Consider the following 16385-nt stretch of genomic DNA (forward strand, 5'->3'; position numbering starts at 1 on the left):
TGATGGACTTTTGATCTGGCCTAATATGGTGACTTTTCTATTTCCATTCATGCAACACAATGATAGACAGTAGGAAAACAGGATGAGGCTGGAGTAAAATTAGTTTTCTTTAGGGCAGCTCTGGTTAGGCACTGCCTGCTCCCCCCAAAAGAAAGAAGCATCAAAATTTCACTTAAGAAAATCCCTGGTTCTTTTCAGTGAAGATTTGGGCAATGGCAAAAATAATCGTACAAAGACATAACAATGATGGGTTTCAGCATGCCAGAGCTCTCAAAATAAATGGAAAATACTTATGTAAACCATTGCATGACCAGCAGAATTGAAATTCCTGTCTTCCCAACCACAGTAGGACCTGCTAGTAGATACCTTTTTTTTTTTTTTTTTTTTTTTTTTTTGTCCTTTGTACTCATAGAGTTGTCTAACACTGCACTGATTAGAGATTGCCAGAACAGAGGCAACAATGTGTTCCCTGCAAATTCCCTCTGCTACCTCACCTGGCAAAACACAGTAAGCAGATACTTTCTCACCTTTCCAAATGTTTGCATCACAGGGCATTTGTCCATTCTCTTGTTCTGAGGATCCTTTCAGACCTGGTCCCTGGTATTTTGGCTGCTCAGTATGTCGTTTGGATAGGACAGAATGTTTCTGGCAACAGTTTGTTAAGTAAATAGATGATTGTGCGCACTAGTTAAATCTTATTTTGTCCATGCATCCTAGAATTAAACTTTCCAGAGCTCTCCTGGCTTTGCGTTCTGTGAACATATCCCATCTTTCATTTAATACATCTATCTTTTTCAATATAGTTTTGGAAGAGGTAGGAGTTGACCAGAGAGAGGAACAGCAACTACAGCCACAGTTCTTTGAGGGGAAATAATGATGGAAACAAGTATGAGCTAACCAGGCTATCTGAAAAAAATCTGTCAGAAATTTTTGTGGGTGTTATGGAGGCAGAGAAACTATTCATTTGCCTCTTGTATACACGAGAGGACCAAACATGGCTACCTTAAATTTCACCTAAATTCAAAGTTAGATAGCACTTGGGTGCTTAAGTCACCTGGCTGTTTAGCTTCTGTTTTACCTCAGATATCTCAATTGACAGACCATTCTAAAAATTTCTAAGGCCCTTAAAACACACTTTTCTTTGTTCCCTCGAAAGTAGAGTGGTGTTAACACCTATTACTCGCACAGTAGCAGAATTGCACTGTGACAAAGAACAGTGGGTTTTACAGGGGTTCAGTTTTCCCGTGTGACGGGACAAGAAGCAATGGGCACAAACTGAACCACAGGAAGTTCCGTCTGAACGTGAGGGGGAATTTCTTCCCTGTGAGAGTGCCAGAGCACTGGAACAGGTTGCCCAGAGAGGTTGTGGAGTCTCCTTCTCTGGAGATATTCAAAGCCTGCCTGGATGCAACCCTGTCTAACGTGCTGTAGGTGACCCCGCTGAGCGGGGAGGTTGGACTAGATGATCTCCAGAGGTCCCTTCCAACCTTACTGATTCCATGGTTCTATGAAATAAGAAATTGATTGTCTAGGCCCCTTCTATGGGAAGACAGCTGCATTATTGGCAAACACTGACCTCAGGAATAACAGATTATTTTAAGAGATCCTCAAAGAAATTCTCACTGACTGTACTGCCCAAAACTTCCAGCAAAATCATAGTACTTTTGAGGCATGTATTTATAGAGTATCATAATTGACTGTGACTTAACATGTATTGCTGAAGAAGAACTACTGTTCAAAACCTTGGTTTTAGGTGAAAACAACTACCAAAAAAAACAACCAACCAAAAAAAAAAAAAAAAAAAAACAAAAAACCCCCCAAAAAACAATCTATCTAATGCTCAGTATCACTTTGTCTTGCCCAGCCTTTGAGGTGAATTGAGGTGGGATGATGCCATTTAGGTCCTACTCACAGTCGTAAATTTTGGCCTATGTGAATTTTTGGCCAACATGTAGGTTGCCCTCCAGATCACCTACTAGCAGAGTATCTTTCAGGCAGATCTGTGCCAGGCGATAACTTCTTAAAGAACACTTTTTGTGAAAAAAATTGAAGGGAGAAGATAGACAAGATATTTCTCTTAAAGATACTATATCTGCTTTGATGGTACATGTCTCAGAGATGCCATAGGGATTTGTGCTTCCTTTTCTTTTTCAGCATTGGTTTATTTAGACTTTAAACTCCATGGGGCAAGAACTTTCTGTAGGTTCCTCTATGTTTGAATTGTTCCCATCTATGTTTAATTGTCGAAGTGATATGACTAAATGAGGAAGGCTGATTACCAAAGAGGCAAATCCTATAGCCAGTGGGTAATTTAAATCCGAAGTTGGAATAACTTTGCAGGTCTGTCTTTAGAGTGGGCAACTCCTAATGTAGGCATGCTGTGGCACCCAGATATTGGCTATAATGTCACTGAGTAAGAAATAAATCCACACCATAGAAAGAAGGAAGCACAGTTGTTGCTAACTGAGAAAGCCATTGTGTGTGTGTGGGGGGGGGGAACACCAGTTTTACAGGAATGAATGCAAAGCACATCTTCAAAAAGGCTAATTTAACTGCCAGTAACTTCAGGGGTATTTTGAAATATTCTTTGTACTGCCGGGTTACCTGAAACCTAAAGAAGATCCGTCTTGAGTTCAAGAAAGAAAACCTCTCTCTGACACTCATGTCTGATTCTATCCTACTCAGATCAGAAAATGAAAAGCTATTGATCAGCTGCCCACATGACAGTAAAACTGAAGGTTCTTGCCCCAGCAAGATTCAGGGTTAAACCAAAAGGCAACAGAAATTAAACAGGCGAAAATCAGATGCAATAGTAGCAAAGTTCGTTGCAGGAAGTGGGTTGAGCAAATACTCACAGCACAAGGAAAAAAAATACTAGTTGCAAACACCTGCATCACTTATTGGAGAAGATGGCAGTTTTTTTTTGCTAACCAGCAAGAGCAGTCTTCAACCAAATTTTGAAATGAAAAGTGAGGCTGTTAATCTTCCTTACACTTGTGATAAAACAATGAACAATACAATAGAGGCTTACTAATCTGGAAGTCTGAAGAGAAATCACAGCAGTAGTTAATATTAGCACAGCTTGCTTTTGCTCATATTTTTTATTTCTACTTTAAATGAATTATTAGATTGAAATAGGCTGAACTCAGTGTCTTTATTTTTTTTAAGTCAAATTCCAGAAGCTGTTTAGAAAGTTGTTTGTATGTAACTTATGTTTGTTAGGCTCTGTTGAATTTAGCACATTTTTCTCAGTCTTTGTAAAAGAAATCTAAAGCAATAATTGCAATTATAGTAATAACCTCATCTGAGCACATCATTCACCTCAGAGCTAAATGAATTACGACCACTGTTGTACACTCTTTAGATAAATAGGCATTTGGGTCTACTGATTGCTCTTCTCAAAGCAAGCTTCATGTCCTTGTTCCTGAGGCTGTAGATCAGAGGGTTCAGCATGGGGGCCACAATAGTGTAAAACACTGCCACCACTTTGTCCCTGTCCTGTGGGGATCTTGCTTTAGGATTCATGTATATGCAGGTGGCTGTTCCATAGAATACGGTTACCACCATCAGGTGGGATCCACAGGTGGAGAAGGCTCTGGATTGCCCATGGGCAGGCCGAATTTGCAAAATGGTCAAAAGAATTCGGCCATAGGAGATAATAATCAGGAGAAAGGGGATGAAGATGATGAGGACGCTGAAGGTGAAGACCACCATCTTTGTGAGGGTGATGTCAGCACAGGCCAAAGCCAGCACAGCTGGCACTTCACAGAAGTAATGGTTCAAGGTGTCAGGCCCACAGAAAGGCAGCCTCAAGGTGAGGCTGTTGATGACCATGGAGCTCAGTAGACTGCTGATCCAGGAAGCCACAACCATCTGAGCGCAAAGCTTCCTGTTCATGATGATGGTGTAGTGCAAGGGCTGACATATTGCCACGTAGCGGTCATATGCCATGACTGCAAGCAAAATACACTCTGTCATGCCAAAAGCCAGGAAGAAATATATCTGAGCAACACAGCCAGGGAAAGAAATGGTCCTCTTCTTGGTCAAGAGGTTCACCAGCATCTGTGGGATGCTGGTGGAGACATAGCAGATGTCTAAGAAGGATAGATTGGCAAGGAAAAAGTACATGGGTGACTGCAGCTGGTGACTGGCTCTGATCACTGTAATGATCATGGTGTTCCCAACCACTGTGAACAGATAAAAAACCAGGAACACTATGAAAAGAACAGACTGTGTCCTTGGTTGGCTGGAAAGGCCTTGAAAGATGAATTCTGTCACTATGCTTTGGTTTTCCTCGGCCATTATTATTCCAACAGTTTAGCTGTCAAGATAAGAAACAGTAAAAAAGTCAGCTCCAATCTGCTGCAAGAAAAGTATAACAATAGCATGTATTTTACTCCCTAAAAAGGGAATAGAAGCTGCCATGGAAAATCACAAATCACAGATGCGGCACAGCATCCATTTTATATCATGTATTGTGTTGACTAGAGAAATGAAAACAAAATGTTGAAATTATCTCATGGTAGCTCTAGCTGAATACCAGTTCATAGTGGTTGTGGTTTAATTACATTTAAATGAAGAATACCTAATTTATGAATTTTAATTCCCAACAGACTGAGTCTTTTTTAAAAAAAATCAAAATTTTGTATTGGAGCAAAAGTTAGTGTTAAAAGCTTACCTCATAATGTTCTTTCTTAATGTGGGAGTAAACATGAAAGACTTCTCCAGTAAAACTGGCATTCAAACACTTTCATTATGGCAAAACTTTACATTTTCAGACACATATGCCTAGATTCTTATCCTTTCTCTGCAACAGAGCCAAAATATTCAGCATATAGACCATACTTAAAATTATGTATCTAGGATTTTATGGCATTCTCATTACTATATCTTCTAATGTTCATTTTCTGTCTTTCCACTATGTTTTCTGAGATGTACTTAAGCATTCATTATGATCTGAAAGTTTCAGACTAATATATGCTCTTAACTGTTGAATCTTGGATCTTTGCACAATAAAAGGAGAGCAGCAGAATGCCTGCAGTAATAGCGCTGCGGAAGGTACTAATAACCTCCAGCATATCAAATAGCATTTATCTGAGGCATCTGCAGGTGCCTCATTAGGACATTAGGTGTGATGCACGGATGTTGGGAGACTTGTGCTTCTCTGGAAGGAAAGTTGGACAAACGATAGGTCACACCAGGGTATCGCATGTATCACCAGACAGCTAGGATGCCAACTCAGTACTGTCAACGGACTCTGAGGGGTGATTCAGCCGACAGTTAGTAGGTGATACCTTTAGGTATCAGCTGCCCCTGAGAAGTTGAGTAGCCTCCTGGACTCCCTTGAGACTTGACTTGTTCCTCACTAACTATACTAGAAATTCAGACGTGTAACTCACATATGGATGCCTATATAGATGCCTAAATCTGAAACATTGATCTGAAATTGAATACTGTCCTTTGTGCTTAAGACCAAAAAGACTTGAATTAACAAATACACTGTCAATGGAAAGTGTTGATAAATGAAGCATATCTGCAAGGCAAACTGTTCTTGTGGGGAGGCGAACAAACACTTGTAAGAAGCTCACATCTAAGGGGTAGTTTAGCTCAAGCCCAGGTTCAGCATCTCAGGCAGGTGAGGCAGTGGCTGAGCTACTATCCCACTTAGCACAACCAGAGGCCTCTGTCTCCACTGCAGCCTGAGGGGCCTGGACTGCCCACCACCTATCTTGCAGTCAGTGAAGGGCAGGTGCTGACTTTAAAGGTGGGATTAAGGTGCTTCAGCACGGATGCCTCTTGCCATTTTAGATGTTTTATGGTATGCAAGACATCTGTATGGGACAGGCAGATATGATACAAGCACTGCAGGAGACTTTCTGTTATCTGGAGCTACTTCTGGATCCCAATGGGATGTTCTGTGCTGTCTAAAGTGACAACAGATGCCTGAGTCCAGGATCCTATACAACTAGATCTGAGCCAATTGTCCAAGCTCCTATTATGGTCAGTGAAGATGTAGTCAATAGAGTTGAAGGAATGATTCCTCTAGCACTTTTAGAAAGAAACGAATTGTTCTTTAGACTCTGTCCAAGTTGACTAGATTTTCATTGACAACTATGCAAACGTGGCAAGCAGCTCATCTCATATATAGACACCTAAAGTTAGATAAGGTGAGTCTGATCCCTGATGTTTAATGAGATTAATCCTAAACAAATCTGATTATCCTTGTTTAAGACATGAACTCTCTAGACTAAGTGGGCTCTTTATCAATTTTGATGCCAAGTACAAGAACTTTAGTGTGGAATTCAGTATCTTAACATTGGTGCAGAACTTTCAACATGATCTCTCTCTCTCTCTCTCTCTCTCTCTCTCTCTCTCTCTCTCTCTCTCTCTCTCTCTCACACACACACACACACACACACACGCACATTCTTTTAGGCATGTATACACAAAAGCTTTTTAAAGCTTATGCCAATGAAAACAGCTACATTCAACTTCTCACTGTTTAGGCATTTACAATTACACCTCAACACTGTGTAGGCACAGAACAATTAAATTTTGCCCCCAATAAACAAGTTATGATTGTGTTTCAGATGTATATCATACCACATTAAAAAAAAAAAAAGAAACTCTCAGGTTTTGAAAACTATGTAAGCCTCTGAATGGGGAAAGAAATCTACTCTAGCATTAGTATAAATGACTAGAGTGGATTTTTTTACTCCAAAGTATTTAGAAAATGAAGGATGTGAGACTAAGTGGCTCACAAGAAGAGGTACCATCCACTTGAGATTTGCACTCCTAAGGCACTTACCAATTTTTGAATATCCTTTCCTTATAATATACTATTGACATGAATACATAGCAGCCCTGAAATTTTAGTCTTTTGATTCTGAAACACTTTAAAGGATGAGAGTCATCTGTTTTATAGAAAAGGAAAATACAGGTAAAAACAAGGTTAAGTATTCAGCTCAAAGTTAAAAGATGTTTTCTGAAGTAACTATCACCTCATCATGGCTTATCCACCATCAGTGACAAATGTACACTGGACCTATGTGAATTCTCATTAGATTAAAATATGCTGAAATCATCCTGACACATCTCGGTGATCAAGGTTTGTAGAACTAAAGAATGATTTTTTCTATACCTGAAAACGCCCGATCTGCGTGAAGGTTGAAACCCATCCATAACAGGAGTACTGATAGCAAAGTAATCAAAAGGAAATCACACATGCAAAACCCCAACCAACCAACCAACCAAACAAAAACCCTCAAAAAGAAATGTGTCAGATAGTTGTAGATGAGAAATAAATGTGGAGTGGCTTGGTCTTTCCCAAAGATTTAACTCATTGAAGTGATAGCAAAGTAGTGGAAGAACTGAAATCACATAATTTCAAAACTTTCCTACTGAGACACACACAATAATTTTAATGCCAAAGGGAAGCGGTCCCAGAGGCAACATTGCAATTACTTCTTGTAAGCATGAACCCAGGTATAATTTTATTTACATCACAAACAACTGTAGTTTTGATAAAAGTTTTTAAAATTGCTTCTTTTCTGTTCAAGACTTTTTGTAAACTGTTTATTACAGTGAAATTCTTAAAAGACCAAATATTTTAATACATTTGTAGATTTTTATGTGGAGAAGATTGTCTAAACATGGAATTTTTTCCAGGTATTCTATCTTTGAGCCCAGTGACTTCTGGAAGGGTGAAACACATCAATACTTGAGTTTTGGTCAGAAGATATGTCATATAACCACTAAGGGATGACTTTTTTTTGAACATCAGGCGTTTCAACTGCAAAACTTTGGACTTGGCTTCCAGGTTTGCTTCACGACGCATTTTTGATCAAATGTCAGTTCTGGATGAGTTGTGCTACAGGTTTGCTCAAACTTTTGGGGGCCTAAGGAGAAGTGAGAATCCCTTCAGTGCGATCACATCTGCCTCAGTCATTTTGGAGAGGATTCATCCTACCTTTCTTTGGCATGTAGAACTGAGTTTTCAAAGCGTAAGCTAGTCTTTTATGCTACCCAGTAGTCAATAGAGAAATCCAAGCACCTGTAGAGATTGATTTGTTGGATCCATTGGACGTAAGTCCCATTAATCTTAAAAGTGTCTGCATCTCTGGGTTAGCCATTTAGGCTCCCTGTACTTGAGGAGAATTAGGTAGTTAGAAAAAGAGCTTGCAGATGCTGTAATAGTGGGAACAGACATTTAATGCAGACAGTCATTTCAGTCCAGTTTCCCTTAGGAATTTAAGCATCTCCAACCATGAAGAGGTGCACCTATCTTTGAGGAGAAGTGGCCATCTTTGGAGCTAAGAGCCAGTCCAAAGCCTTCCTCAGAAAATAGACACCTGTTCTCTTTGTTGGTCTTGTGACCAAGTGGCTACCACAGTAGAAAGGGGAATGCTGTTCCAGAGCTGTGATTTTGTCCTGTTTATTTTCTCACTCAGGCTGGCAATTCTTTGCCCTATAAACTGCTGGTTGTCAGAGCAGGAAAAGTACACCAGAGGTTGATCATATGTCACTCATTCACTTTCTTATATTCTTTCTCTGAATATCTACTGCTGTCTAAATAGATACCCCTGGACTAACTGCCTGGTGTCCCACTACAGAGCTATTCCCATACTCCCAAATGTGGGACTGCCCAACCAGAATAGCAGGATGAGGATACAGATAATGCTGTCACTGAATGGACAGCTGAACGAGTGGTAAAATGTTGGCAAACTCCGTTCAATGAACCTTTTTTCATACTACTGCTTTGGGAATATTTCCAGTCCTGATTTCTCTACAGTTGCTTGCTCACATCTTTGCAAATGCAGTCTTCTCTGACATGCTTTTTTTTTTGCACCAGGAAAAGCTGGATTTCTGGAACCAGTTTCTCTCATAAAAAGTCATCCCTGTAGTTGAATAAAATAAGAAGGGTTCAAAATAAAGTGAAAAAAAGAACCCTATGTCAATGAAATCTCCATGCTAATCATCATTGGAAGGTATGCACTTCACATTTGCCATTAAAAATCAGACTTCATCTATTTTCATATATGGCTACTCTCATATAACTAATGATGGATGAAAATGAAGTATTTGCATTTGTCTAATCCCATATATCAGAGATTCCTGAAATTCTGGATGAGCCTTCAAAATTTTTTGCATGTGTCTCTGCAGTTTAACTTCAGCTGACATCACCACAGACATCAACTTTTACTGCTTAATATAATAACATAGAACAGTTGTTGATTGTTTAATGTCTCCTGAGCCACTCTGAAAGTTGCTGCTATAATTCATTTCTCACATCAACGCCTTGTATTCTCAGAAAGTGTGTTAATCAAAATGTATAACTAGAACACAAGAATAAAGCTAAGTTGTGAACATTCATCTCATGGCTCACTTCTCAGTGCTTTTGCTGTGGAGAAGGGAGTTTCTTAAGATAAAAGAGATTTTTTTTTTCCTCAAAAAAAATATATTAGAAATGTATTTTTCTTTATTGCTTACAATGCAACCAGGGCAGCATTTCCTGTTTTTTGTGTGCTGTCAGATTTAAAAATGCACAGTGGGGAAGAAGTTATGAGTGATATATTTTGTTCCTTAAAATTACAATCTGGTTGTGAATTCATGTTGTGGTATAGTTCTGACTATAGAGTTATTCCAAGACTTTGGGGATCAAGAAGAGTTAGGTTCAGTGTTTTAGTGCTGTTCTCTCCTTCATTTCCTCTACATGTTTTACATTCTGTATACAAAAACTGCACCTATCTGCCATGACCACATTCTTTATTTACACGGAGGACTACAAATTTGAAACCAAAGACATTCAAAACTTCAACTGATAGCTTGTTTCATCCAAGTTTGCTGTTTTCCAGAGAAAGTTTTCATTTTCTTAAATACTTACATGCATAAGAAATGTGAGATGAACTGTTTAGATGCAGTGCCTGGGTGCAATTCATAGAGTCAACATATACAAGGAGATTAAAGACTAATAAGTAACTATCATTCACCTCGAACTGTGCACATACACACATGTACACGTGCACACACACACAGAGGACCGTTTATTACTTTGTGATACTTTGCATCTTCATATATTATAAAATATATTTCCTCTCCTTAGGAAGCTGTGAATCCTTGAAGACTTACTATCACGTAAGATAGACATTTCTAGTGATTCAGAATGAGGTTTGCGGTTAACTGGGAATGCAAGAGGAAGGGGTTAAATGCCCCAGGACAGCCCTTGTCAATGAAGTCTTAATCGATTCCTTGACTTCTCTAGAAGGATCACTCCTCTTACAGAGATTGACTCTCTTGCTAGTACCACTCGTTCAAAACTCAGGTTTCCTGCTACTATTTTCTGACCCAGCTGGAAGTTGTCAGGGCCCTGAGGGCATTAATAATGCCCCTGACCAACCTCACTTGAGTCCTCCTGTCCATAGGTCTAGGAGCCCTATTTAGGCTCAGCTCAAGGCATTCAGACCCTTCTGGAGCGGTGTCACAGGTATGCCTGTCTCCAGCCCTCTCTTTGCCTCCTGAAGGGGCTTTGGACTTACACTGCAGTTAGCTCATCTCCTGGATGGATCTCTCAGACATATGTTGTAGCTTTGTCCCTGTTTTTGGTCCCTGTTCCTTTTGCTCCTGATGAGACCCCCTAAATGGACCCTAGACCTGGTTTATTGCTTGCCATGCCTGAGACTGTCAATAGACCCTGTTACCAGACCAGAGTAAGCCTGCTGCATCTGGCCCCGTGGGTCTGTGCTCTGTTGGGAAGGTTACTGCTTGATCTGGGGTCCCCTTGGCTCCCTAACCTTTCCCCTCCCTGACAGTAGCATGTGGACATGTTGCATGAATGCACCTTTATTTCTAAATGCCTTGAATGCTGAAGGAAAACACAACTTGGCCTGTCTAACTCAGGCAGGAAATATCCCTGAATATCTTCAGTATTAAGTCTCTCCCTCGCTCCCTCCCTCCCTCCCTCTTCCTCTTTCCCTCCCTACCTCTCTCTCTCTAACTTAAAGCTATTTTCTTTCTATTTCCAGCCTATAAGATACAGTATAGAAAAACAGGAGCCTTGATGCTACTAAGTGCATGCATTTTCTGCTGTTCCTGTATAGACCTTTGAATAGACGGTTTTCATTCATTTCACTGTCCTAGCTGACAGTATGGTAAAATAATTGCATTGCTTATACTCAGCATGTAGTCATTACTGGATTTCTTTCCCATATCTCTCAGCGCTAAGTCCCAGCTGTTAGCAGAAGTAGTCACAAAGACAAGAGGTTACCTCCATTTTGAAATGAGAACTAACAGTCATGAAACGAACATAAAGTCATGAAAAGAAAGTTGCTCTCTCTTTACGTGAGAGAGCAACTGGAATGCATTGAGCTCTGCCTAGTGGAGGAGGAGGAAGCTGAGAGCTTGTGGGTAAAGATCAAAGGGCAGGCCAACATGGGGGACACTGCTGTGGGTGACTACTACAGGCCACCTGACCAGGAAGAGAAAGTTGATGAGGTCTTCTATAGACAGCTGGAAGTAGCCTCACGATCACAGGCCCTGGTTCTCATAGGGCATTTCAACCACCCTGACATCTGCTGGAGGTGCTACACAGCAAGGCACAAACAGTCCAGGAGGCTCCTGCAATGCATCGATGATAACTTCTTGTCACAGGTGGTGGAGGAGCCTACGAGGAAGGGTGTACTGCTGGACCTTGTCCTTACCAATAGAGAAGGACTGGTTAGAGGTGTGAAGGTTGGGGGCTGCCTTGGCTGCAGTGACCATGAGATGGTGGAGTTCAGGATCCTGCAGGAAAGAAATAAGGCAACAAGCAGGATTGCAACCCTGGACTTCAGGAGAGTGGACTTTGGGCTCTTCAGAGACCTAATTGGTGGAGTCTTATGGGTTAAGGCCCTAGAAGGAAGGGGGGTCAAGGAGAGCTCGCTAGTATTAAAGCATCACTTCCTCCAAGTTCAAGAGCGGTGCATCCCTATGAGTAAGAAGGGCAGCAAAAGGGGCAGGAGACCTGCATGGACGAGCAAGGAGCTCCTGGCCAAATTCAGACAGAAGAAGAAAATACATAGAATGTGGAAGAGGGGAGAGGCTACTTGGGAGAATTATAGGAATGCAGTCAGAGTATGTAGAGATGCAGTGAGGAAGGCTAAGGCCATGTTGGAATTGAGTCTGTCAGGGGATGTTAAGGACAACAGGAAGGGATTCTTCAAATACATCAGCAGCAAGAGGAGGACTAGGAAAAATGTGGGCCCGCTACTGAATGGGGCAGGGGCCCTGGTGACAAGGGATACAGAGAAGGCAGAATTACTGAATGCCTTCTTTGCTTCAGTCTTCACTGCTAAGGGTAGCCCTCAGGAATCCCAGAGCCTGGATGTGAGAAAGAAAGTCTGGAGAAGGGAAGACTTTCCTTTGGTTGAGGAGAATAGGATGAGAGACCTCCTAGGCAGGCTAGACATCCACAAATCCATGGGCCCAGATGGGATGCACCCACAGGTACTAAGGGAACTGACGGATGTTGTTGCCAGGCCGCTTTCCATCATCTTTGAAAGGTCCTGGAGAACTGGAGAGGTGCCTGAGGACTGGAAGAAAGCCAAAGCCAAGCTGGGGGCTGACCTTCTAGAGAGCAGCTCTGCAGGGAAAGACCTGGGAGTGCTGGTGGATGACAGATTGACCATGAGCCAGCAATGTGCCCTTGTGGCCAAGAAGGCCAATGATACCCTTGGGTGCATTAGGAAGAGTGTTGCCAGCAGGTTGAGGGAGGTGATCCTGCCCCTCTACTCAGCCCTGGGGACGCCTCATCTAAAGTACTGCATCCAGTTCTGGACTCCCCAGTACAAGAGAGACATGGAGCTACTGGAGCGAGTCCAGCATAGGGCTACAAAGATGATGAGAGGGCTGGAGCATCTGCCCTATGAGGAAGGGCTGCGAGAGCTGGGCCTGTTTAGCCTGGGGAAGATAAGACTGAGGGAGAGTCTTATGAATGTGCATAAGTATCTGGAGGGAGGGTGTCAAGGGGAATGGGACTGAACTCTTCTCTGTAGTGCCATGTGAAAAGGCAAGAGGCAATGGGCACAAACTGAACCACAGGAAGTTCTGCCTGAATGTGAGGGGGAATTTCGTCATTGTGGGAGTGACAGAGTACTGGCACAGGTTGCCCAGAGAGGTTGTGGAGTCTCCTTCTCTGGAGAGATTCAAGGCCTGCCTGGATGCAACCCTGTCTAACATGCTCTAGATGACCCTGCTGAGGAGAGAGGTTGGGCTAGATGATCTCCAGAGGTCCCTTCCAACCTTACTGATTGTATGATTCTATGATTCTGTGAACAGATTAACTGGACTCTTTCAGTCCCTGCTTTATTTTGTAGCATAAGTGCAGTATAGAGAATGGTCTTTCGAGGGATATCCTTGACCTGAAAACAAAACAAAAAAAATGGAGTAAAGTCCCAGTTGTTTCACCATCTCCCTCGGTTTGTTGCCTCACAAGTCTCTTTCTTTGAAATACTTTTTGGAGGGCTGGGTCCATTGGGTCTTGGGACCTGGGCAAGTTCTCTTTTGAACCTGCTCGAAAGGTTGGGAACAGCTAGGCTGTTCCTAGCTCCAACTGGTAGTAAGGCCAAGCACAGATCCCCCAGTGCATAGTCAGGAGTGCAGTTTTATAAGAAGATGGGAATGGCTGCAGCAGTCAGGTGCAGGGCTTAGCCTGACAAACTGACTGGCAGCTGGTCCCTTTTAACCTCCTCTCTCTTTCAGGATGCTGGGATAACCTCTCTTATCTCCATTTTCCCCTGTTTGCTCTTCTCCAATCCACAGTAGTGCCTCAGTTTCTCTACCATTGCCTCCTCCCAAACACTCCCCCTCTATTGCTTCTGGTTTTGCTACATCTGCACCCAAATCTACTATTCCTGATACCATAACCTATGTAATCTGGGCTTTATATGGTGTTACTGATACAGTTCCTAGGAATTGCTGGCCTTGTAATGATAACAACTAGTCAGACAAATCAGACCTTCAGAGTCAATTGACATGTTAAATAAAAGCATATAAAAATGTCAATGGATGATATAGAAAGGGAAAAAAATGTTATTATCCCATAACTCCCTTTTCACTTCTCTTAAATGTTGACTTCAAGACAAATGCCTCTCATTTTCAGATTATGGTCTTGTTTTGGTATTTCTTTTTAGATTGCTGTAGAAAACGAGAATTGCTAATTGCCAGCATATTAAATGAATGCCTGAGTTAGCATGAAGGTACTACTTAGTGAAGTGCATGAATTATGTAAATGCCTTTTCAGCTGCTGTTGTTTGTATTGTATTCCAAATAACTAAGAATGCACTTTGAGGTCATTACAGTGGTTCAGCTGGTAAGCAGAATCTTGCAGAGCCCAGCAGCATGATTGCTAATGAAGTGTGCTCGTAATTTTCTGTGCTGTAGGGAATTCTGTACAAGTCAGTACTTTTAGTGACCAGCACTAAGTTTGTATCACCTCTTTATGCTGCTAAATGATTCTTCTTATGCCTTATCCTCTTATCCTCTTTTCTTTTTTTTGAGGAATTCGGTGCTCATCTAGCCTATAGTGTAGCATGAATTTTGGTGGTTTGAGATTAAGATTTAAACACAGTTTATGAGCATATTCTGAACAGCTCTGCATCTGCTATAACCACAGAGAACAGCTGATTTGCAGCTATTGCAAATCTGCCTTGGCTGAGGGTAGAGTCTCCTGTTGCTTTGTATTTGCCCAAATGCCATTTGTTATTCTAAATAAAAGCCTTCAGGAGCAAGAGCCCAAAAGCCTCCAAGTGTGCTAGGAAGAAAAGTCACAAAGACACGTGCTAGTATTTGTCCTCCTAACTCCTAAAAAACAGGAAAAAAAATACAGCTCAGGCCAAAAGCGTTCCTCTTTCTGTGGCTGAATTATTATTGTTGTTATTATTATTATTAACAAGATTCTACTTTTAGCATTGCTTTATATGGAAGCTCATTAATGACTTTATTCTTTTACTGTTGTGTACATGAGCACAGGCTGCAATTTTGTATGTTCTATGAGTGAGCAAGATTTAAAGAAAAGAGAAAGGAAAGAACAAAACAGTGACACAAGTAGATGATCTATATACAAATAGATATGTTTCTTACCTTGGAAACTAACTTGTTAGAGAATGTTACTTTCTTTTCCTCTGAAAAAAAAATCTGCTGGAAAGCTGGACCCAATGGCATCTAGAGAAGCCCTGAATTACCGGGTCAAGTAAGCTGTTGGTATGTTCTAGCTCTCCCCTTCTGGCATTGACTAAAGATGAGATGATACACATAGTCAGTGGGGGAATGTAAACTCCTGATGATCAACTTCCCTTAAATGCTATATATGTTGTGGGAGGATCCTTCATTGAGTGTGTGACGCGATGGTTGCAGAATGTGGAGGTCTTGGTTCACGAATCCAGAGCTCATTAGGAAAAAAAAAGGTGGAAAAAAAATCTAGAACATAATTAGAGGACCCGTACTCATCTCTAGGTAATGCTATCATTTATTTTGACAGTAAGTTGGTGCTTTCCTTTTTTTTTTTTTTTTTTTTTTTTTTCCTGACATAAATTAAATCCTCCTTTGGCCATGAATCATCATACATACACGGGTTGTACAGAACAAAAAGTAGCAGATGACTGCTTATCTCATAAAGTGACCAGCATTTATATGAGAACTTGGAAAAGTTGACATGAAAGGAAGGTAATAATCTCAAATCTTTGCTGACTCTCAAGAAACAAGGCTAACACTTGCATGACCGCAAGGTGGGCAAGAGAGGCTCAGATACTGGAGGAAAGAGACACTCAAGGTTCATAAGGTGTTAAACAGGAAAAATTTAATAAAGGACTTTTACACTACAAGCTGCACGGGGAGCCCTGGGAACTGCGAGGAGGAGTCACCAATGGGAGGCTGCTGGAGGTACAGGTTGGATGCACAGGTCAGATGCCCAGGCAGAACTCGACTTACTGTTCATAAGGGCCCCTTAAATCTACTAGAACTATTTCCTTGTCTCAGCTGTGCTAACCTTGAGCAACTACTGCCCAGGAAGCAGCTAGACATTGTCAACAAAATGGAAGCTGCATGTCTGGCCCTGATGGGAATTTGGTCAGTGTGTAGTTCATACACTGGGCTTGTCACCACATCTTGCCAGTCACTGACTCCTCGCCAGATCTTCTGCAGGCGTTCTCGCTACCATATGCAAGCTGAATTCCAGTTGGCATTTTCCTTGTTGGATCTAAAGAAGGTTTGCATCACTTGGCAGTCTTCCTGATTGACCAGCAAAATTTATTTTTACTGACTTGCAGTCTGTGGTCATCTGACCCACCAACATCAAAGGAGACAGCTGATTAACATTACACATGTAGTTGGTCCTTAAAAGCATAATTGAATCA

The 16385-nt window shown here is 41.5% G+C and overlaps 1 protein-coding gene across 1 annotated transcript; it reads right to left on the reverse strand.

Annotated features, from left to right (window-relative positions):
* Window positions 1-3360: 3360 nt before the first annotated feature.
* LOC134141644 (olfactory receptor 2D2-like) lies at window positions 3361-4302 on the reverse strand. The gene has a single exon (XM_062577977.1). The coding sequence runs from the start codon at window positions 4300-4302 to the stop codon at window positions 3361-3363; it is 942 nt and encodes a 313-aa protein (XP_062433961.1).
* Between the last annotated feature and the right edge of the window lie 12083 nt (window positions 4303-16385).

Source organism: Rhea pennata, chromosome 5 (genome assembly GCF_028389875.1).
Source record: "Rhea pennata isolate bPtePen1 chromosome 5, bPtePen1.pri, whole genome shotgun sequence".
NCBI classification, from domain to species: Eukaryota; Metazoa; Chordata; class Aves; order Rheiformes; family Rheidae; genus Rhea; species Rhea pennata.

Bases quoted from the DNA above. Each gene is read 5' to 3' on its own strand.
- LOC134141644 (XM_062577977.1), bottom strand. From the start codon at position 4,302: ATGGCCGAGGAAAACCAAAGCATAGTGACAGAATTCATCTTTCAAGGC.